At 39.2% G+C, this 23591-nt stretch overlaps 1 protein-coding gene across 1 annotated transcript in view; it reads left to right on the forward strand.

The window, feature by feature from the left end:
• The window catches only part of LOC139590977 (probable acyl-CoA dehydrogenase 6), a 76100-nt gene that overhangs the window by 44131 nt on the left and 8378 nt on the right, over positions 1–23591 (forward strand). The window contains exons 3-6 of the mRNA XM_071429011.1: positions 1687–1816; positions 5687–5793; positions 12297–12464; positions 17740–17913. Of these exons, the coding sequence (XP_071285112.1) occupies positions 1687–1816; positions 5687–5793; positions 12297–12464; positions 17740–17913 (579 nt within the window). The remainder of the gene's footprint in view (positions 1–1686; positions 1817–5686; positions 5794–12296; positions 12465–17739; positions 17914–23591) is intronic.

Below are 23591 nucleotides of genomic sequence, written 5' to 3' on the forward strand. Positions count from 1 at the left end.
GTAATAACAGTAGTCTGACAATAAAAGCATTGACTGATTTAAAATAAAATTTTAAAAACCTAATGAAAAGAATTTGTGAGGTGCTAGAACTGAAGTTATCTATTATAATTCTGCTATAGATCCATTTCAGATTAGCAAAATCTCTCTCATGCCAGATATCTTTAAATAGTCTTGCCTTTACAGGCACATACATTACTGCTCCTCAGAGCATTTATTTATTGCTGGGGGCTGTGTAAAGGCAAGAAAATTAGATTATCTGTTATGTTAAACTCATTTACATATTGCTGATGTTTCATTGTACTGCTTAAGCTCCCAGTAGGAACTTTATTTTGTATTTTTAAGAAACATTGTTTTCAAGCAAAAGTTTGGAGAAGTAGTGGGTTTTTTTTAATTCTGACAGTCTAAACTATTCAGTATGACCTAAGGAGAAATGGTTTTTTTTATGCTTAGCCTTTCCTCTTGTGTTTTTCCTTTCAGCAAAAAAAGGATGCACACAGATAGATTTTGTGGGTTTAGGAAACAGATGATAGCATGCAAAGTCCCATGTTTATATGCACTGTGGTGTTTTGACCTTTATTTAATGGTGTTTTTTGTAAACTTCAGAGTAGGTCAGTGAAGGGTGTGCTCAGTGTTTGAGGTCAGCAAGTGAAAACAGGTGAGGGTCATCTGCCCCTTATTGTGTGTGTGAGGGGTGAGGGTTTGTATCTATTTATTTGAAATTTTCTTAGCCGGTCTTCAAAGGAGCTAAAAGAAAAAAAAAAAAGAGGCAGCATTATCTAATCAAAGCTGCTCAGTCAACTAACGACGTCAAGTAGTAACCTTAACCTTCACTTTCTCACCGTGTTTCCTTTGGACTGTAAGCTATTTAACACAGCTAAAAATTACCTCATCCATCATAGCAATGTAGCCTTTTTCTGTGCTTCACTATGTAGTGGGTTTATCAGCACTGGGCATGGGAATGAGGTGAAGAATAATTTCTTCTTTAATTGAATTTGCAGATTGGAATGCTGGGGGGAGAAGGGCAGCAATGGGCTGTGCTGGCACCAGGCCAGCACCCCAGCTTGTCAGCTCCCTGTGAGCAAGAGTGCTTTAATCACTGCACAGACCGGCTGCAGGGTGTGGAATAAATGCATTCAGTGCTGCAGTTGTGTCTAACATGAATTTTGAGCTACAGCAGTAATTTAGAATAGAAACACGACCTGTGTGTGGTCGCGCTCCGTGCTGACTTGGCTGCTGTGTCTGAGAAAGAGGATTGCATGTGTGATGAGAGCGGGTGTCAGGTGTTATCATGGGGAAATAGAAGCACTTATTACCTTGTGGTGTGATTTGTTCATATGACCTTGCTGTTGGGAAGAATAATTTTGCTTTCTGGTATCATTTACAACAGCATGTCACTTCTTCCTGCTGTTTCCAGTAAAAGTAATGAGGCTACTTAGGATACTGAGGTGACTTGATGTGCACATAGATAATTAGAGCAGGTGTCATTCTCAATTCAATTCTCAATATTGTAGAGAATAATGTGGTATTGCTTTTGTGAAAGGGAAGCTGGTAATTATGAAATACTTAAAAATTAGCAGTTAAATGGCAGTTGGCAAATCCTTGCAGTAACAACATCTTTTTTTGCTGTTTTTCTTGTTGCTTATGCCAGTCTAGAATATGAGAATCACAGATTTGTTTTTTCCTCAGAATATGGCGGCATGGGTTTGGACTTCTCCTATAACATTGCAGTGGCAGAAGAGCTGGGAAATATCCGTTGTGGAGGTATTCCCATGGCCATTGGAGTGCAAACTGGCATGGCTACCCCTGCCCTTACAAGGTAATTTTCAGAAAGTTTGGTTTAGCCTAAAACCCAATTGTCATGAGTAGAAAAAAAAAAAACAATACTGTGTAGATTTACTGCCTAGTTGCTAGTCAGTAATGCCTGAGGAAAGAAGCTACTCTCTACTTCTCTCAGTTTGCTTTAGGGGAGAAAATACTTTCTCTTTTTTTTTAATGCTAGAGTTATATTGATTATATGTTAAAACATAAACCTTGTTGAGTAGTAGATGATATGTTTACAAACATGAAATATTAGTACCACAACCAATTAAAAAAATTAATTCCAGAATCCAATTTGTTCATGTTTGTCTTTTTTCTTATATCCCAGTGCAGTCATACTAAGAATGCATTTAGTTGTAATTATTAGGATCAGTCTAATTCTGCTTTATAATTTACTTGTTCTTTTTGCAGCTTTGCAAGGTGTCAGTCCTAAAGTTGTAGCACATATATCATGGTCCCTAAATATACCCATTCTAGACAATTAATAACTTTTCTTTTTCTCATCAACTATGTCAGTGTTCCCATTTTATTCACTTACTATCATTTAAGCTCCTGCATTTTCTTAATCTGATTTGTAGTGTTTTTTCCTCCCTCAATAAAAGTTAACAACTTCTTTATGTAGGAGTTTTGCAGATATTTTGTGTCAGAACAGCAGTTCTTAAAACTAGAGTGGGGCAACTGGCTGATCTAGCATTTTGTCCCTGGAATATGGATACACCTAAAATTCTGGAAGATGAGGGTGGGAATTAAATTCTAATAATTATGTTGAAATCAGAAATTTCTCTGCTCTAAACAGATGTACAAGAAGGGATATTTTATTCAGAAGAATATTTTAGGGATTTTTTGGTAATTTTTAGGAGGTTGTTGACTTTTTTTCCCCATTCTGAATGGAAATGCCTGTAAATCTACTGAAGAGTCTGAAATATAAGCTCTATTCCCTTGACATGTGCTTATCCTGCTGTATGTGTGACTTTGAAGGTCTCATCTACAACAGATTTTTCTTAAAGTTTTCTTCTCCTTTGTGTAATGCAACAAAAGCTTGCTAAATGCATGGAGTTCAGTACATCTCTTGCAACAGTGGCTTAGCTATAGTCCAACTGAGTATAAGAATAGTATTTTAAAAGACTTCAGACAGTACTACCTTGACCCCATGACAGCCTTTTATTCAGGGGTTTAAAGAAAATCTATGGGTAAAAGAAAATGGGATTTTGTTCCATTGCAGTTTTTTGGCCTTCTGTTACTCTGTTCTGCTGTAGTAAAACAGTGAAATTATGCATATTTGTGCTAGTGAAATCCTAAAGTGGAAGTTCTTGGAAAATAACAGTGAAATTGTTGTTAACTTGATGAAATTTTTAATTGAGTTTGTATCTGCATTATTGAATTTTTCCCCCACTGCTGAGACAATTGCACTGGCTATTTATACAGTACAATGTCCCCCACACACATGTAAAAGTGAAACTTGGTAATGAAAAGAGAAAGCTGGTTGCTACAGGAAATTTTGCCTGTGTGCCTCTTTACCTCATGCTGTGTAGTGGGAAGACCAACTGCTTGTCCTGGGTCATGGATTCAAATAGCACCAATGCCCTGGATGGTTTCTCTAGAAGTATCTGTATACTGTGGGGATCCTAAACACGTTTGTAGAGATAAGTCAGATTTTGCATCTTGGCTGTGCGTTGTTGCACAAATCAAACAATGATGTGGGAATCAACCATCAACCCCTAAAAAAGCCTCTGTAGCTCTTTCTTGGCTTTCATAACCTTGGACTTTGTTCAGCATTCATCCAGCACATATTGAGTGTACCTACAAACTAACTCCATGAATGTGATTCCTGTAATTCCCAGAATCCCCTAAGTGAAGCAGGGGATTCTGGGAATTACAGGAATTTCTAAATCTTTCTACGGGATATAGATATAGATATATAATATAGGAATCTTTCTAAATTTAAGAACTAAATAGAAAATGCTTTGTCTGCAGTGATCTGACCTTTGATGGTTTGGAACATAACTCTGCCAGGTCTTTCAAATGCATTCAGATATAATACTGCCCTTCTTGCCCACAAATAGAGTGGAGAAAGCAGCTCCTAGCTGAGGCAGTGAATGATAGGCATTCCCTGAGCTTGTAGACATGTCTGTAGGGTGTCACATCTGTAGTCATATCAAATCAGTGTAGAGCTGCTTATCTCAGCAGTAGGAATGAACTTTACTTTTTTTTTTCCCTGTTGTTCATAGGCAAATAGTAAGCAAATTTAAGATGGGTAGAATTTTACAAAAGCGGCATATTTTTTAACACAAAAGCTAGCAGCTGAGCAAGAAGCTAGCTGTCTCCTGCAAGGCATAGAGACCCACCATCTTCTGAATATAGTGTTGCCCAACTATTTCTTTTTTGATTACAAAATAACATCTTCTATAACCGCACATTTGGAAAGAATTCAGCTGTTTTTTGGAACTCAAAACAAAGAAAGACATCAAACCAAAAATATTATTCTAAGCAAAGTCTTGCTGTGAAAATCCTCTGTTGAAATGCTAAAGGTTAGCAAAGTTTCAAGCATTCGAAAGCATTGCCAAAAATCACCACAATCTGCTCTCATAATCTGATTTTCCATGTTGATGGTTGGGCTGTTTGGGGTTTATTTTGACTGATGAATATGCAGCTATGGGTAAATCTAAATCTAAATCATATTTGATTAGGCCCCATGGAAAATTAAAAAACAAAGTTTGCTGCCTAACAGACATGGGCACTTAGTTCCAGTATGATAGAGGAAGGAACTCCAAACTTGCTTCTTGTATTTATTTGGGATTGCTGCTGTGATTTTTAGCAGGGACGGGACTAGGAATTAAGCTCCTTGTGTGCCCCAAATGGAAGTGTCTGCCAGATCCCAGTCTGTTGTCTGGCTGTCCCATGTCCTTTGTGCCAGGGTTGGTTGGAGGGGGTGACAGTCTTAGCTTGAATGAATGGCACCATTCCTTTGGAAAAACTGGGACAATGTTTTAGAAGGAGGCCCCAGTGAGCTTAAGGAGGCGAGTGGCAATGATGAGCTGAGAAGCCTCACAACAAAGAGGAGGCTGAGGAGGAACTTGGATTTATGGATTCCTGGACACATAGGACATTTCATGACCCAAGGAATTTTTCAGTCACACAAGAAAGGTCTGAGAAGTCGACCATGAACTCACCAGTCACACTGCAAGAAGAAATCAGTGAATCTTAATTAGGACAAAATCAAGCATGAAATGAGATGTAGCATATCTTGAATGGATACAGTCTTCTAAACAGCAGAAAAACAGTGTGTGCCTCTTAACTGAATTTAAATACAGCCAAGTGAAATTTTTGTGTTAAAATACCATCCAGAGTTTGCTGTTTCCCTTTTTATTTATGTGGAGATAAAAGAACAGCTGGAAGAAGCATTAATGGATTTTACTGAGTGATTTAAATGTAGATGTGAAATATAAATAATTGAAATACAGGTCTTTGCAGATGTCAAAAGTTTTCAGTCACTACTAAAACCTGGCAAAGAGATGGTTCAAGAAAACAGACCAGGTCCTCCATCCTGGTGGTTGCAGAGTAGTGCAGGAGCATTGAGAGGAATCCTCAGGGGTTATGTTTATTTAGATCTGGAACTTTTAAAGCAACAGACATGAAGATGAATTTTGGCCATCTAGACCACATGTTTCTGTGGGAGTAAGATGCCTGAATACTTTTTAAAACTTCTTTGAAATGATTATGACTGCACTTCTGGTGAAGACTCTGAATCACAGCTTTGGAGGGTATTAATTGATCAATGTGTGGGTAGAAAAAAATTTGTAACTAACTTCTGAATAAAATTTACCTTCATAGGGTATTAATATCGTATGTTTTTGTTATTTTGTTGCAGGTTTGGTTCTGAGGAGTTGAAAAAACAGTTCCTCGTACCAACTATAGCTGGTGATTTTGTGGCTTGCTTGGGAATCAGTGAAGCTGGAGCTGGGTCAGATGTCGCAAGTAAGTGAACCTAGCAAACTGTCAGTTTTAGACAGCCTGATGTTTTAATGGAAATAATCTGTTTTTCCTGACCCTTCACTTTGTCCCCATCCTTTGTAAGAAACAAAAGGAAGGAAAGTCTGGTGTGGTGAGGGCAAAAAGTAACATTCCAGGAATACAACACATCCTTCTCATGCATCCAAAAGCAATCAATTTTAACATATTTGTCAGGTGAATCAGTGAAGTAACCCTGTATAGGCTGAGCACAACAGATTAATGCAGCTTTTATGCTGGCCCTAGTTTTCTTCTAGCGTTCTGCTCTGCCCAGGCTCACAGCTGGCAGGAGCACTCCAGCACCTCATCAGCTGCACAGCCATGCTCAGTCATGCAGCTCTAGATGTCCTGACAGGGAACAGAGTCTGTTCAGCTGGACTAGAACTGGGGCTGCCTTGACAAAGACCTCTCCACTGAATGGGGGAAAACTACAGAGCCTCTCTGATCTGAAAATGACAGCATCACTTTCAGGATGATTTCCCCTTGTTCATCCTTACTTCACCTCAGCCCCCTTTCTGTCATTCCTGTGAAGCAAAAGTATCTCTCAATTGGTGATTGCTTTATTTAGAGCTAATGAAGAATTTGCAATGTCAAATCTATTATCTTTATGATTTAGTTACTTTACATGCAACTTGTTTTTTTTTCTGGTTTAGTGCAAGAATATGTTTAGAAACCAGGACAAATTAAACTATTATTCTGAAGTGCCTGAGGCAGTAAAAAATTTGAAAAATTAAATCAAAACAGATAGAGTAGAAAAAGAAAATGTATCTCCTCTGATGATGAATCATGGACTTCACGGAAAAGGGAATGGTAAGTGACCACTTTTAGAGGTTTAGTTGTTGGACAGAGCATGGCCAAGTTGACCATATTGTGTTCTTACAAATTACTGAGACAGCTTCCTGCAGACAAACTTGCCAATGTATGACAGACATTTTTTATCCGAGGAATCCTATATCCATCTCCATGAGCAAACTCCTGTTGTTTTTTCAAGGCAAATAGGTAAACATCCAGTGCATCCAAGCAGAGTTGCAGCAGGTAGATTTAAAGAATGTTAATGTGGGTAATGAAATAATGGCACTAAATCTTCCTGCATATTTTATTGCTGTTTTCCTTTCTGGGTTAATTGAATTTATTCATAAGAAGAATTCCATAACTTTAGTAGACATGTTTATTAAATATTACTTATTAAGAATACTTAATAATTATAAATAATAAATTTAAAATGTTAAATTTCAATATTATTTATACTGCATTATTGCTTATTGTAATTTAAATATTATTAGGATTTAAATAATAAATCTTATAATAGCACTTAATAATTTATATATTAAAGTAGTTATAAATTTGAATTTTTCTAATATAAGAAATATAACATCATTTATTTTAATAAACGCCTCTCTAGTTTAATTAGATGATCATCAGAAAATTCTAAATAGGAATTTAATTTTTTTGATGCAGTGTTCCAGATAATAAGTAACATAAATATTCCTTGAACAGCATCTTGTTTATCATCTAGTTAAAGTGGTATGATACACTTAGATGAATGCAGCTAAAAACCAATTTGGAATCAAAAAGGATTATCTACTGAATCTATGCTGCAGCTTGGAGACACACTGCAGGATGAAATTAAAATACTTTTTCCCCTGTCCTGGAAGATTTGATCCCTGACATAAATGCCAAATCCAGTTTACAGTGCTTCTGAAGGGCAATTAAATGGACAATTTAGGTATGAGCAACAATAGATTGTGTTCTGAGTTGCACCATCTCCAGATGGCCCAGCTGTAAAGCAGACTGAGGTGTGTGAAACTACACTTGGTGCTTCCTTTTGTTGCTCATGCTATTGGGATGTTTGTGTCCCTAAGAGAAGTGAAGGGACATGGCAGCTGTTCACATGTGAAAGTCAGGGATGTGCTTCTGCCATGTGAGCCAGTATATTTTAACCAGAAGAACGACACAGAGTAAGGTATCTCTCACATTTTTTCCTGCAGTTCCAAAGTTACTGACGGTGATATGAACACAGAAAACAAAAACAATGTTTACATGAGAACTGAAATGTGCCTCAAACTAATTTATTCAGAATTCAATAAAACGAAAAGGACCGTGTATATTAGTCTAATACAAAATTCATGTCAATTTGAAGGAACACCTATCTGCTTTCAAGTGTAGTTATTTTATGTTGTCCATAGTAGTCAAATGGTCACCCATGTGCACCAAAACTAGCACAGAGATGGCTTGAGAAGAAAAACAGAACAGTACAGATGATACAAAAAGTGTCTTTAATTTCAGGATTCTGGTACTACAAAGCATAAACGTTTGTGTCAGTTTGAATGATTTTGTCACATTCTATCTCACTCCGATTCCACAATTTATAGAGTGTAGTCTGTGCGTATATATAAGACTAAATAATGGAAAAAAACTTTCTCACACACATCCTCTATCTTCAGGTTATGTTCAGGTATCTGCAGCTAGCAACACTGTTCATGTCTACCTCTTCACCATAAATATCCTCTCCATTTTGTCTTAGTGTGTTGCTTGTCCCAGCTAGATGGTGACAGTGTGGGGGGTGACAATCCCCCTCTTTCGGGGCTCCGCAGGATCCCAGCTACCAGTGGAGGCACAACGTGGAACAAAAAGGCCACAGCAGCAGCACGGGCCTGGGGTGGCACTGGGTTCCTTTATTTGATGTTACACTCCCCGAGTCGCAGGGCCCAGGCAATGAGCTGGGGGCAAACAACAGCTTATAAAGTGGGGGGGCAGGTCTCAAGTGTGGATACAATGTTCAGCTAATCAGGAGAACCGGGGGTGGAACACAAGGGCAAGGGATACAAGGGAGGAAAACTGCTTGGGACAGGAGGGGTTAACAACTGGATGTGGGAAGAAGGGGTCTGAAACTTGGCAGAAAAGTAGCTAAGTAGCAAAGAGATAAACCGACACCTGGCTCAACTGAATAACAAAAACAAGTCTGTGTCACTCCAAAAACAAGGGGGGAAAGCCCAAAAAACTACCAAACAACAAATCAAAGTATAACCTGCAAAATAAAAACACATTAAATTACAACATCAGTTGAATCCAGCCTTTCTGCTTTTCTGGATTGAGGTTGTCTTTGAGCATAAAACCCCAGACTTCTGCATGGTGTCTGTAACGGCACAAATACATTTCCAACCCTGGCAGAAGTATTACTCTCCAATACATGATGTTACACAACAGCTTGCAGACTTGTGAATCCTGTGATTAACTGTGGATCATCCTCATTACCAGTTTGCTATTGAAACACTTCAGGATTTAGCAATCACTTTTACTACTTCGTGTCTGAGTGCTTGTACTTACCATGTTGAATTTGAAAACTCAAGATCATTCCTTTCTTGCTGGGCCATACTTCAGTTGTGTTGGTGATGTCTCCCAAGTTTGTGTCACAGACAAATTTAAGTAGGGTATTCCTGTCCTTTTAAAGATCATTAATTCAGTAGGTTTTGTCCAGAGGCTGATATCCAGGGAGGGGCTTAACTAGTACTCTCCCTGCACATCAGAACTTCTTTTAATGTAACCTGATGCAATTTCTGCTTTGCCAAGTTCCTTATGCACATTTCCACTTTTGTCTTAATTCTTATATTTTCAAATTTTAACTCATAGTTACCTGGTAGTGTTAATTTCACTTGCTTGAGTCCAATAGGATTTTTCTCTAGAAAATCCTATTTCATAATAAATCAGGTTGGGTTTAAATAAGGTAGCATGAGTAAATTGAATTTTTTATTTCCAAATGTATTTTGAGGCTGTGCAGATTGCCAAAACCAACAACCTCTGTTTTCACTAATTTCAGTCTTTCTTGTAGGTGTTTTGCTTTGTCAACCATATTTGAATCTGTCTGTAATCTCCTGTGAAATATTTCTTTTTTTTGAAGTATCCTCCATATGCCTCATTTTTTCCCATCCTCTTTTCATTTCTGTGACTGAAACAGTTTTGTTTGCCACCACAATCTTCTTTGATTTTGCTGGTTTTCATCTGCAAGATTTAACTGAGTTCAACCTGTTGCAATACTTATATTCTAAACTCCAAATTGTAGCTTACTTTCCTGATTAATCTTGTTCATTTCCTGCTACTCATTTCCTGGTTTTTGAAGTGATTATTCATTCAGTTAGACTTGAAGGTATTTCTTTAAAGTTTTGGCTTGGTTTTTTTTCCTGTGCTGATGATGTAAATTTAAGATATGTGTTCTTCATATTTTACTTTAAGGATGTGTGTTGCCTATCTTTGACTGTAATACTGACCTTAAAAGTTGAAGCCAACCTTACCTTTAGTCAGATCTATTTAAGTGCATGGCTGGACTCAAGTGCAGTAGAGAAGAAAATTGAGCCTTGAGTAAGTGTGATTTGAACAGTGATGTGACCAGCCCTCATTGCTTTTATGGCACCAGCTGTGTCATTCACCTCTGGTGATGCCTTGTGCTCTTTCCTAGAAGGGCTTCTCAGAGAATGCTGTGTAAGAGGTTGTGAGAGTCAGTGGTGTGTGCCTACAAAAATCAGCTATGGAGCACCCACTGAAGTAGCCTTTTCCCAGAGATAGGCTCTGTCAGGAAAAATAATTAGTCAAATATTCCAAATTATCCTCATAGCTATATTCCTGAGTCCACTTGACCATAGTAAATTGTTAAGTAGGTTTTCAAAGCCTGCTATATTTTAAACATAAAACTTATGTATTGATTTGATCATCTTTCTTAATCATCTCTAATTAAAGAGAATTGATTATTCACAAGATCATTTGAAATTGTTGTTTCTCAAGTGTTTGAAGCAAACTGTGAACAATTGAATCTGTAGTACTTGAACATTCTCATTAGTAAGGCACTTGTTCTTTAATCTGTATTTGGGTGGCTAGGCCCCTGTGACGCCATGCCTAAAAGAACTATTTACATTTGTGGTAACATCACAGTGCTCATTGTTCCTTTGCAGGCCTTCTATGGGACTTCTATCTAATCTCTCCAGTAGCTGTTCCACAACAAAGGGATGTGTGATGTAAATCACTGTGTATGCTCCCATCCTTGTCACACCATTTCAGTACAGTCATATTTCTTATTCCAGCTCTTGTGTGTCCTTCCATTATTATTTAGTCTCCATGTATGTGAGTGTCCAATGTCTGTGTCCGTGTATTATAAGTGCCAGTACTTTAGATTACTTAAGCTTCTTGGCATTCATTATTATACAGATTTCATACTGAGCCCTTTGGATAGATTTGCCACAGTCTTTTTATTGGATAAATTCCTCTGTTTCTGCTGGTTTTATCCACATGATTACCATCTCTTTCCCTCGCTTTGGTTCCTTTAGCCATAGCTAAATCCCATACTTCCTTATTTTCTACCTTATATGATTTTCTCCCATCATTTTTCTCCAGTGCCTTCCTTAACAAGACAAATTTTCAGCCATGCTGACCTCAGTCCCAGTTTACCTCCTAAATGTAGATCAGATACTTGGATTTGCTTTTGGTTTATGCTTAGATCCCCAGGGAAGAATGTGCATGTGCAGACTGAGGTGATTGTGTATGAAAGTATGACCAGATGACTTAAACATGCCTGCCCATTCCACTTGGTGTTTGACTCCTACCCTTCAAGTCTATGATCCCCCTTCAGTGGATGGTCTCATGAATTTCATAGTCTTGTTAGATTCACAGGTGCTATTAGGAGTGTGGCTGGGTTCTCTTATACCATCCCCTACTTACAGCTGAATATCTATTGGAGAGTCTTCATCAACTGGGGCTCTTGTCAAAGTTCAATTGCAGAGAAAAGAAGGGAGCCCTTTGGAAACTCTGCTGGAGGATAAATAATAACTAATTATTCTCTCTGGCTGGCTGTTGCAGCTAGGGCTGTTTGCAGCATGATGTGAACCATTGCAGATGAAAATAAGATTGTTTTTTGCCAGGGTGTATAAATAGCAGGTGTTTAGAACTCCTTCATGTCCACACACTCATTGCATTCAGACTTGGCCTTCAATAGCTTACCAGCTTTGAAGGTATTGCAGCACTGTGACCAAGAGCATGCAGGAAATGCATGTTGATTTATGTTTATGCATTAACAGATATGGAGGTTTGTGTTTGTTTAAGTCGTGACTCTGGAATAAATGGCCTCCTCAGGACTAAGGCACACAGTAAGAGAAACTCTGACAGATCACCTCACAGTGAAATGCTTCTCCCCCAAGTTTTTGACCACCACATTTACTTAGGAAGTTTTCTGCTCTCATCCACTGGGATGAAGACTCCACCTAAAGGAAAGTGGGAGAAGTAGTCCTGTTTCCCTGGCTTGCCTTCCAAGAGTTTTCTAGACTGCTTTGCCTTATGGCCTGGAAGAGTTATAGGACAAGGGAGTAAGAGGGAGAACCAAATAGTTTTCTGTCTTGAGGGCAAGGGAATGACCCTGCCAGTCATACCTGGACCAGTATACCCCTCCTTCACAAGAATAACCCTTCATTTCCTGTGTTTTGAAATAGATATCAAGACAACGGCCGTGAGAAAGGGCGATGAATATGTCATAAATGGTGGTAAGATGTGGATTACATCCGGGAGCCAGGCAGACTGGATGTGCCTCCTGGCAAACACCAGCGAAGGACCTCCCCATCAAAATAAATCTCTCATATGTCTGCCAATGAATCTACCTGGTAATAACACAGAATTCTGTCTTCTCATTTGAATATATATCATTTGATATATATTCAATATATATCAAATATAATATAAATCATTTGATTTTATTGGTGTTCTTTGTATGGCTAATACAAGAAGGAAAGGTGTTTAACCAAAAATACATCTAGAGAAGTTGTTCAGATACATTTTCATGGAAATTATTCATATCCGTATGAAAATAAAAGGATAAAGAATTTAGAGATTTCAAACTTGGGAAATACCTCTCAAGCCTGGTGGGCTTGCTGAAGAGAGTTGAAGGCATATTCAGGGTGTTTCATGGCTGTGCTGTGCAAAGGGATCCCTTCACCAGGACACTATTATCAGTTAAATTTAAAAAATAGTCTAAGAGTTAAATGTGGGCTGGAGTGAAAGATTCAAATATCCTGGAAGTAGTGACTTGGTTTAGAACAAGACAAGCAATTCAGCTGAAGACATGGAATAAATACTTCCCAAGCTAGGTCTACCAGTTTCAGTGGTACATCCTCACAGTGTCTGTTCCTGAGTAATCTGCAGACCTCACAGAATGGATGAGTGCTATATGCACAGAGATCATCATCCAGACAGGATGCAGTTAAGATTGTGCTGGTGGGGATCTTTTGCAGTTTTGACACCTGTTCAGAAGTTTTTAAACCTTTTAACTCATTTTAATATTTTCAAATATGCAACATATTAATTTATGCACTATATAATATATAGTATATACTTAAGTATATACTTATTAATATTAAGTATTAATATAGTATATTAATACTTAATTTTTAATGTTTATTTGATGCAAAAAACAGTTTAATACAATTTAATAGTTATTAAATCTAGAATAATGTCTATTAATATATTTATATATAAGATATTTATACTCAGGGCTCTTTTGTTCATTCAATTCAGAATATTTTACACACAAAGTATGTGCCATTATTGGCATTTCACATGTAGGAACACACCATAACAGTGAAGGGAATGAATCTATGTTCACTTAATGGATTAGACTGAGAACAAAACCCAGGTCTTCAGTGTTCCAAAAGAGGATGATGAGAGCTTCTTAAGGGAATGTCTTTTAAATGAATTTAAGCATGGAGTAAGTCAAGCAAGTGAGTTGCCTTGGGAATCAAGCAGGTTCTGAGTGAACTGTGAGCTTCTACTACCTCTGCTCATGCAAGACAGGCTTTGAATGGGAGCTCATGGAAGACAGACCTGAGCTGCTTCACTAGTTGTGAACATTATTGAGAAGCAATGAGCAAACATGTAACTTACAGCCAGAAATGCTCTGAATTTCCAGGTAAATTCACTATTCAGCCATCTGCTGACAAACGAGTGAAGCCTTCTTGTGATTTTTCATGGATGGGTCAGAATGCAAATGCAGTACTTCTTCTCTGAGATCAATCTTCCTAAAACAACAAAGCAACTGACCCACAGTTGGTGGCAGATAAAATACATAGAAATTGACTTAGAGGTTTTCGGCTACTTGGCTAATTCCAAAAAGACACTAGTTGTCATAGCTCTAGGAGGGGGGAGATGTTAGATCTCACAGCCTAACACAGACCTTCTTTACCTGCATTAAATAGATTTAGAGCACAAAAATTGTCTGAGACACCTTATTCTGATCTGCAGAAGTGTAGAAGTCTTCCTAGGAACAAAATTTGTGCTCCTCAAAATGCATGTGTTCTAATTCTTCTGTGATGATACACATATTTATCTCCAAAGGGGTCACAGTACCAAAACTGGTGACCTTTTGAAATGAAGTATTAAGGCTGTTGATTGTGCTCTGCGGGTGAGTCATATCAGAAGTGAGATTTTTCAGGAAACTCCATCTGGTTTGATACATCCTAAGGATGTCTGTCTGCTAAAGATTGTGCTCCTGGAGGGCAGCAGACCAAGGCTGTACGGGAAGTGTCTGGAGGACATCACCGAATGATGCACTCTCAAACGTCTGGGGATGTATGTGTGTCAAAGCTCAAAAACAACTGCAATGGAGAGAAAATGTGCTAAATGTACTATGTCTGACTCACCTCTGCAGGCACCAGCCTATATGGCTGGGTAAGGAAGGATCTGCAGTGTATTTTTGCTAAAAATCTAAGGTTTTTTGTATTTATATAGTGTGGTGGGAAGAAAAAGAGAGAGAAAAAAATTCAAACTGAATTATTAACCTCAACAATTGATAGTTTATTGGCTAGACAAATTGGATTTGCTTCTTCTAATTTTAATCTAAAATTTCTTCTAATGTGGGCTGAAGCAAATCATGGTCTAGATTTGACAGACATTGCTGAATACATTTCTCATAAAGGAAGTTTAGATAACAGCACCATGGATCCACAACAGATATCCAAATTAGGTGAATACTCCTCATACAATAGCAATGTCTTAAAATTTTTCATATAATGAAAGAGAATCTAGCAAGTTGCCAAATGTCTGTGTGTAAGGTATATAGACAAATGGCTTGCAGCCCTGATATGGTAACTGTTTTGTCCTCTGGTTTGTCCTCCGAGTCCTCAGATAGCTCTAGGGGAGATCGCAAGGAGGAGTTAATAAGGAGAAGAGCAACCATGAAAAGAGAAAGAGTGTGTTTCTTGGATTGCAATTTAAAATGTGTCTGTTTCCATTTGTAATGGCACTAAATGGTGTCAGGAGAGAGCAACTGCCTGTTTCTCAAGATAGAATACAGGAAATAAAAGAGATTTTAAGAAGGCTGGAGGAATGGGAGAAAATTAAAAATCAAAGATGCTTGGGACGAACTGCCCAGGCAGAGAAATAGCAATCCATCTCAATGATACTGGTACAAGTAGCTTAAATGGCTCTGTTACGGTGATTCTAGTAAGTCATGTGCTTGGCCTTGTTAAGTTCAGATTTGTGAGTTATTGCATGTAATTTATTTAATACAGATGAACTCCAGGACTTACCTGGGCCAGTAATTTCTACTGCTGCTGGTAATTTCTCATTTGTAGTACCCCTTAGGAAGAGAAGGAAGATAATTACATAAAGGGAGATTTTGATTCCCCCATAGTGGCCAAAGAGATGATTATGTACGATTGTCTTCCACAATGTAAAGCATAGCCTCAAAAGGGGCATCTCATGAGACTGATGCAGCTTGATCTCCTTGTGGGTGAGAACCATGAATTAAGAGCAAGTGAAACTGGTAGGGCATGACAAAGGGGGATGCTGCTGGACCCAGGAAAATTGAACCACAACCCAATCTGGAAAAATTACAGATAGAAATCATCACACATTTATCTCACTAACCAAGCCTGTAAGAGCTTTCTTCAGTGGTATTTGCTGTATGTGGATCTGGGAAGTAAACAACGGGATTAATTTAGCAATGTAATAATGAACTGGCAGCAGTTTTGCTTTCTTGAGAAGAGTCCTTTTAAACCACCCACTAACAAGAGCAGTAAGTGCATCTTCATATGGCTGAAGAGCAGTGATTACATAAAACCAGTTGGCTTTATACCATACATGATCTCTGCAACTCTCAAAGAAACCAAATAGCAGTATTCCAATGGGAAACAATGTTCCTGATTTCATCTGGGCTTCTAAATTGCTCAGTGTGTGGTTATTTAGCTATGTTTTTAATATGGAAACAAACCACAAATTATTTTTTGGCTGACTGAGTACAAATTACTGGATAATTTTCAGTTCAAAAGTCAAGAATTTTTATACAGCTGTCCTGATTTTACTCCTGCATTGATCATATATCAAAGCAAGTCTTCCTAATACATAATCTGTTTACAGCTTGGTTGGTGGAGAAAAAATCTTGAGTAGAATTTGTGGAAGTCTGTGTGAACATTGTTCTCAGAGAAGTCTTGGCATTTGTAAATAATCTCAGTATTTCATCTCTGTGAAGAAATGAAAATTTCCATAACCTTATTTAGTGCAGCCAGAGAGAGTAAATTTGAAGGAAATGACTGCCAACTTCTTCTGCCTACAAAACCAAAGTAATTTTCATATCTCTGAGGGCCTCCTGTGAGTAAAGGGTGAGATGTCTGTATTAGTTCAGAAAGAGATGTTTTCTGAAAGCTGTGAAGAATAGCAAGATATGAACAAGTACAGAGGAACCAGAACAATCTGTGTGGTGACCAACCAGGTTCTACTGAGCCATGCTACAGAGTAGTAGAGGATTGAAAACGAATAAAGAGGAAAATAACAACAGAATACCTTCTCATCACAAAGCTGGTTGGAATAACATGGACATGAGTAGTAAAAAGCTTTGGTTTTCTGGCAAAGATACATATGCTGAGTTGGAGGACTGTTTTGCTACACCTACAGACTTGTCAGATGTAATTAACGTGTTATGCACAAATCCTTATGCCATGTTGTTGTCCTCCTTTTGCTTTTGAAACATTCTTGACTTTCACTCAGAATATTTGAATTAGCTCCAGATCAACAGGGAGATAAAAGCTGAAGACAGGAGAAATGCCAGGGGAAAACAGTGGGTGCCTGTCAAACTCTCGTGGCACAGGGGTGAGCCATGTTTGCATCTGAACAACAGCAGGGAAGAACTTGTAGCTATGAAAAAACAAACAACATGAAGGAGTCCTGTCCAGGGTGAGGAGGCAGCTGAACCCTCATGTGGCCAGACCTGAATAAACCAGGTTCATCTTCAACAGACCAATGCATGTGGGGTCAGAGTCAGTGCTGTGTAGAGAGGTCTGTGGGGAACCAAACCCTCCTCACAAAAATATACACATGAAAACTGAGAGTGATCACTGTACCAGAAAAAATCAGCATAGGCTAGGAAGGGGAGGATAAATGAAGAAGAGAGGGAAGGAAGAGGATTTCCAGGAAGAGAAATACTCCTAGCTGCAGCTTAAAATGTAGCTCTCTTTTTGTCCTTACTGAATATTTGTGTATTGTTTCATAGCAGTGCAGGTACTCAGCAAATATTGCCAAATTGAATTTCAGCATTTTATTGTAATGCTAGATAAAAATCAAACATAAACAAATAAAATTGCATTGTTTGAGGACCTGTGTGGAGTAAGATTATTATGACTAGTAAATATTTATTATTTGGGGATATAATGAAAAGTGTGACTTTTACATTTAAAGTTTCTGATTTGCTGGTTTAATAAAGTGGAAAAACTTTTAAAATAGGATCTGGGCCATTTCGCTCCAGAATACTGTTATGTTTTTCCTGAGGGTAGGTTGCACTGTTGTCTTGGAACATACATTCACATCTGCAGACTTTTCTCTCTGAAAAGAATTGTATTTGTTCATAGTGCTTCTATTTTTTGTGGTCTTTCTCATACACTTTCTTTTCAGGCATTCATGTTGCTAAAAAGATAGACAAACTGGGCATGAGGTCATCGGACACAGCTCAGATCTTTTTTGAAGATGTAAGGGTGCCCTGCAAGAACCTCATTGGTGAGGAAGGAAACGGTTTTACATACCAGATGTTGCAATTCCAAGAAGAGCGGCTGTGGGCAGTAGCCAATGGTAAGTCATCATTTGTGCTTCTGCAGGGACACAGGGGTCACTCTTTGCATGACTAACAGCACTTTTCTTTTCTTGTAAGTTGCAATGATCTTTTAGTATCTGTTTTTGAAATCCGTCATAGCCTGGATACAGACGACATTCCCTTTCTGTAGAAAAATTCCTTTTTCTGTACAAAAACCTGAAGCAGAATATATTTTGTGAGCCATTGCAGACGCTTTTTTTTTTGCCTTGTTTCTTTTTGTTGTTGCTACTCTGCAAAGAAATTATGGCATCACGCTATGTCTATTAAAAATATAGGGCAAAGGCTATCAAAATATCAGCATGAAATAGAAGGATGGTGACTTTTCCTGTAGTACAGTGCGTTATGATGCTGATCATGGATTTTAGAAAGTTAACTTACTGGCTGTGTAAAGTTAAGTGGCTCTTGCAGGATGTCAGAGCTTTGTTTTGCAAATCTGTTTTACCTCTGTACACTTTGGACATAAGTGCTACATTCCTTTCCCTGAAGTTATATTGTCACAGAGTTTATGTTACTCAGAACTCAGGCTGTACTCAAATCTATGTATTTGAGTTATATGGATTCTGGATATTCCAGGAAGCCAGATCCAAGTCTGGATTGTCTACTTTCAGCCTGCAAACTTTACCCTACCCCTCCCTACCCCTCTTCTATTTTACTTGAAGAACCCCTTGGTTCTTCAAGTTAAATAGAATGTGGTTCACTGTGAGAAGATTGGTCCTCTTTAGATTCCAGGGTTGTCTAAATAATGTCTCTGTATTCATGCTCCTGTGCATTCTCTGTCTGTCACTGTCTGTGTGTGGCTGGGGAATTAAGCATTCTAAGAAATGGTGTTTTGATTCAGTGAACAAATAAAAAAAGCACTCACTATTTTGGGTTCATCACAGACCAAATATTTTGAAGTTCACATGCCTTTAAAAAAACTCATTTATTGAGACAAAGTTCTTAGTTCAGCCTGAGATAAATAGTACATGTGAGAGTAGTTTTAGCAAAGGACAGGATGTTACACTTGCTGAGGATGTCACTGCAGAGTCAGGCAAGCAGGAGTTGTGATCCTACCACTGCTTCTGCCTTAATTGAGGTGTATACAGACTGCAAGGATATGCATTGTGCATTTCTATGCTCAGTTCGAAGTCTAAATTAAACAAACCATGAGAAGCTCTGGGCTGCAGTGAGACTCCCCAGGCAGCAGAGTAGCCAGAGTAGCTGGCAGCATTAGTCATGCCCCAGGCAAAAGTGACGTGCACTGACAGCATCAATGAACAAAGCTTGGCAGGTTAGATCACTCCTGCTAAAACCACAGGCAGCTTGGTACTGTCCAGTCTTGCACAACTGCCTAGCTGTCACTGTGCTCTGCCAGGAACTGGAACACCAGGTTTCAATTCCTTTTTTTGTCCAAAACAACGCAGCAGGAGCAGGTGAACCCTTGCCCTGGATGAGCAGCCTGGGAAGGGCCTCTCTCCTTGCCTGCTATGACCAGGCAGGGGCCAGCAGGGAGGAAGAGTCTGGGAGCTCACCAAGGAGAGGGAGCTGCTTTCTGCAGTGGCTACTGTGTAAACCTTGCTGGACCCCTTGGGTTTGGTTTTTTTCAACTACCTGATATAAAATACATAAAACCATTGGCAGCAGGGACAAGACCCATGGTTTGGGCCAAGCTCTAAATTTCAGAGATCATCAATTGTGGTAAACAAGAAAAAGCGTAACCAGTGTTCAGAAGGGAGCCCAATACCCAATGGGTGCAGTTGGTTGTATCACAGCATCTAGAGATGTTAACTTCCCATCCTGAAAATAGTTTCACATATGTTCAACCATGACTGCTGAGGTGAAGGCTCAGATGTGTGAAACTATTTAAGTGCCTTTAAGTGCCTTAGGTCTGCATGTTTAATCCTGGTCTTCACTTCTGCCCCTCAGTAGGACATTCTGTTCCTTCCCAGTTCATGACTGTGACATTGAAAATCATCAGTCTGCTTTTAAATGCTTTAGGCACCAGTCCTGGGATCCTCACTGTTACTGCTTCCTTTAACTTGGAAAAGGCAGCTGACTTGTCTGTTTTTCCTTTCTGGGTGTTATTTGGTTGTGTTTCGGGTTCTTTGTTCTGTTTCTCTTTGTTTGGTGAGGGGTTTATGTATTTTTAGTTTCAAGTATCACATGCTCTAGACTTCTTTTTGTTTATTAATTATCTTCTTTGTGGCCAGTGTCTTTCTTCACTTGGTTCTTTCTTTTAAAATCTATTTTCAGTCAAACAGGTTTAAAATACAAATGGAAAACTAGCTTCCTGGAATTGCAAAATGTGATCCCAGGTGTGGTTTCTTCTTCTGAGTGACATATCCTCAAAGGCATTGGTCAAAGTCACTGTGTTTCTTGCTCCACCAAAAGAAAAAAGGTGCCACGGGTCTCCCATGTTGTGACACTTGGTAAACACTGTCCGTTTTAAGGGCCTGTTGCACTGATCACAGGAAAAGAATGTTGCTATGGCAAAAAAAGCAAACAGTTGTCCTGTGAATTGCTTAACTCAGAGACAAAGAGGGAGTTCAGCATGCATGTGAGAGCAGAATGGCACTTTTCTAATGAATTCTATTTGCTCCTGCAACTTCAGTTTTATGAGCACCATTGAGTCATGGCCACTAAGCAAGATGACAGATCCTTTTGCATGGGCAACACACATCCTTAAGAATCAGATTGCTCAGCTTACAGCTCACTGTACATTTCATTAGAGAATGATCAGTAACAACCTAGGAAAAACATATTAATTTCATTTTCTTTTGAGAGGAAACACAGCAAAAGACAAAGTGTCTTTACAGTGAGCAGAAATTTTAAATGGAATTATATAAGTTGGATGGAGATATGAGGAAAAGATTATTCTGAATTGGCAACTTCAAGTGCTTTCACAATTCTCAGCTGTGTGATAGGCCACACATTCCTTAGGCTGCCCTAGTGACATTTCCTGCATGTGCTGTCAGTTGAAACCCACGGGGCTAAGTTTGTCTGAGGATGTGGGGAACACTGTATAAGAAAAGGAAACAAATACACAGAAAAAGAGGGGGGTTCCCTATTATGAATGGCATTTCTCTGAATTCGTATGACTGGGAAAGTGTTATGTGCTGTTATTGTGTTGAACATGGCTGTTGGCTGTCATGGTATTCATGGTGTGCTGCATTTGGGTGCTGTTTGCTACACAGCCAGGCTTTGCCATGTTAGAGCTGTGCTCAGAGCTCTGAGTTCCTGTCGTCAGCATCACAGAATGGTTTGGGAAGGGACCTTTAAAGTTCATCACATCCAACCCCTCCACCATGGGCAGAGAGAACTTTCACTAAACCAGGTTGCTCAAAGCCCATCCATCCTGGCCTTGAAAACGTCCAGGGAATGGATATGTCTTGAGGCACCCAGAACTCCTCTGGGCAACTTGTTCCAGGGTCTCACCACTCTCATAAGACATTTCTTAGAATCGTAAAATGACAGAATGGTTTGGGTTGGAAGGGACCCTAAAGATCATGTAGTTCCAGTTCCAAAACATTCTTCCTTTTGTTCAATCTAAATCTACATTCTTTCAATTTAAAACCAGTCCCCCTTGTCCTGATACTACAGGGTCTGGTAAAAACTCTGCTCCTATCTTTCTTATAAGCTCTCTTTATATATCAAAAGGCTGCAATAAGGTCTCCCCAGAGCCTGCACTGCTCCATGCTGAACAACCCCAACACTCTTAGCCTATCCTCATGGGAGAGGTGCTCCAGCCTTTTAATCTTTTACAGGACCCTTCTCTGGACCTACTCCAACAGATCCATGGCTGTTTTGTATCACGGGCTCCAGAGCTGGATCCAGTACTCCAGATGGGGTCTCAGGAGAGCAGAGTAGAGGGAGACAATCACTACCCTTGACCTGATGGCCTCTTGTGAAGCAGCCCAGGACAGTCCTTAGATTTTGCAAATGACAGTTCCTGAAATAAGAAGGGCAGTAATGGTAGTGAAGGAAACAGGAGAATGGATCAGCAGGGGCAGGAAGGAGGCAGTGAATTGGAGAGGTGGACACTATAGGAGCAGTTTTCCCAGAACCCCAGTCTGAGCCATGATGTGTGGTGACAACCTGAGCAGAGTTTGACAAAGTGCCTTCATGATCTTTAGACCTTTAGCAAGCAGGACCTGAACAGTTTCTGTCATGTTTCTTCCCACCTGATCTTGCTCCTGCCTCCTCTTTGCTGTTTCCTATCTCTCTTTCCCTGGTGCTGGGTGCTGGGAACCACACAAGCCGTGCTGGAGCACCTTGCACTGACAGACCAACACAAGATGAATGCCTTGTCTTTATCTCTTCCACCTCCTTTCTGCTCTCCTAGCACTGGCATGTACTGTTTAGTTTCCCATCCAGCAGCTCAGACTGCGCTGTATTCTTCCCAGATTTCAGTCGGAGGGAAAGGGACAAGTGGTGCCTGGATACTCCTTGCTCTTTCCTTACATTTCTCAAGCTGGGGACCATAGACATACAAGTAAAAAAGCTGTTGGTGTTATACATGCTACACTGTTGTGTGATATTTTCCTTTGGAATGACAGTATTTCTATTCAAGAAATGTTCCTGAAAACAGAAATTTATTTTCCTGTCCAGAAGGCCAGCATTTGGGTGACAACATAGTGCATTAACACAGAAGAAATTAAGACATTACTGTATATGCTCTTCTGAAAAATAAGCATTGCAGCTAGTTGTATGATAAAGGAGGGGAAAATATTTAGGTAATGAGAAAAGCTGATCACCCTATGGAATGTGGAGATGTGAAAAATGGTGCTCTGTGGAAGTGATGGTGAATGATCATGGCAGGGACAATTGGTGGGATGCAGAGTCTTCACAGGACAGCAGTACAGAGATGAAATTTAAATAGCAGAGATCTTGAAAACAAAGCAAAAAGCTATATGGAACCACACCAGGCTCCTGCAAGGGACGATCATGTGAGTAACTCACAGGTAGAAAAAGGGATTTCATACTAGTCCAAGGCTTGGGTTTATTTTGCATTTCACATTCAGAGTTTTGTGGTTTAGATGCAAATGGATGTGGATATGCATATTTTGAAAAGAGAAAATGTGACCCTTCTCATACAGATAGTTTTGTGAAATCATGCCCTGCTGCTTGTCATAGTGAGTCCATATTTGCCAAACAAAATTCTCCACACATTCTGTATCTGCTGTTATCCCAGCTACACTGCAAGGGACTGATAGCTTAGTCATTCATGTCAAGGCTGGTTTGCCTTGGAAGAGAAACTTTTCCCTTTTTTTCTTGTTTAAAATGAGATTGCTCAAAAAGCAGCAGCAAACTAGCTCTGCTTTAAAGCATCGTCTGCTGCCTCTCTCACCTGTTTTACAGCAGTACCCTATTTTCATGCTGTTTCCATCAGGAGAATTATTTAATGTTTTTTTTAAAGTGGGTATGAATTTTTTTTTCTCTATGCTGGGATCACAGAACACAGATGTATTAAGCAGTCTATTTGTGTTCCTTGATCTCAGAATAGGTTTCTGTCTTTTCCCTGAAGGCTTCCTTCAATTTACATTTCTACAGTCTTCCTCACCAAGCACACTACACTGTCTGCCTTCATAAAGTTTACCTCATCATGTTGGTACTGCTTTTTATGACTCTCCCTCTTTCCTACCCACTTCTGTTCCTTCTCTTCCAGGTTTTGGCAGTT

The sequence above is a fragment of the Agelaius tricolor genome, unplaced genomic scaffold (assembly GCF_023055355.1).
Source record: "Agelaius tricolor isolate 1412-34295 unplaced genomic scaffold, bAgeTri1.0.p SCAF_6, whole genome shotgun sequence".
NCBI classification, from domain to species: domain Eukaryota; kingdom Metazoa; phylum Chordata; class Aves; order Passeriformes; family Icteridae; genus Agelaius; species Agelaius tricolor.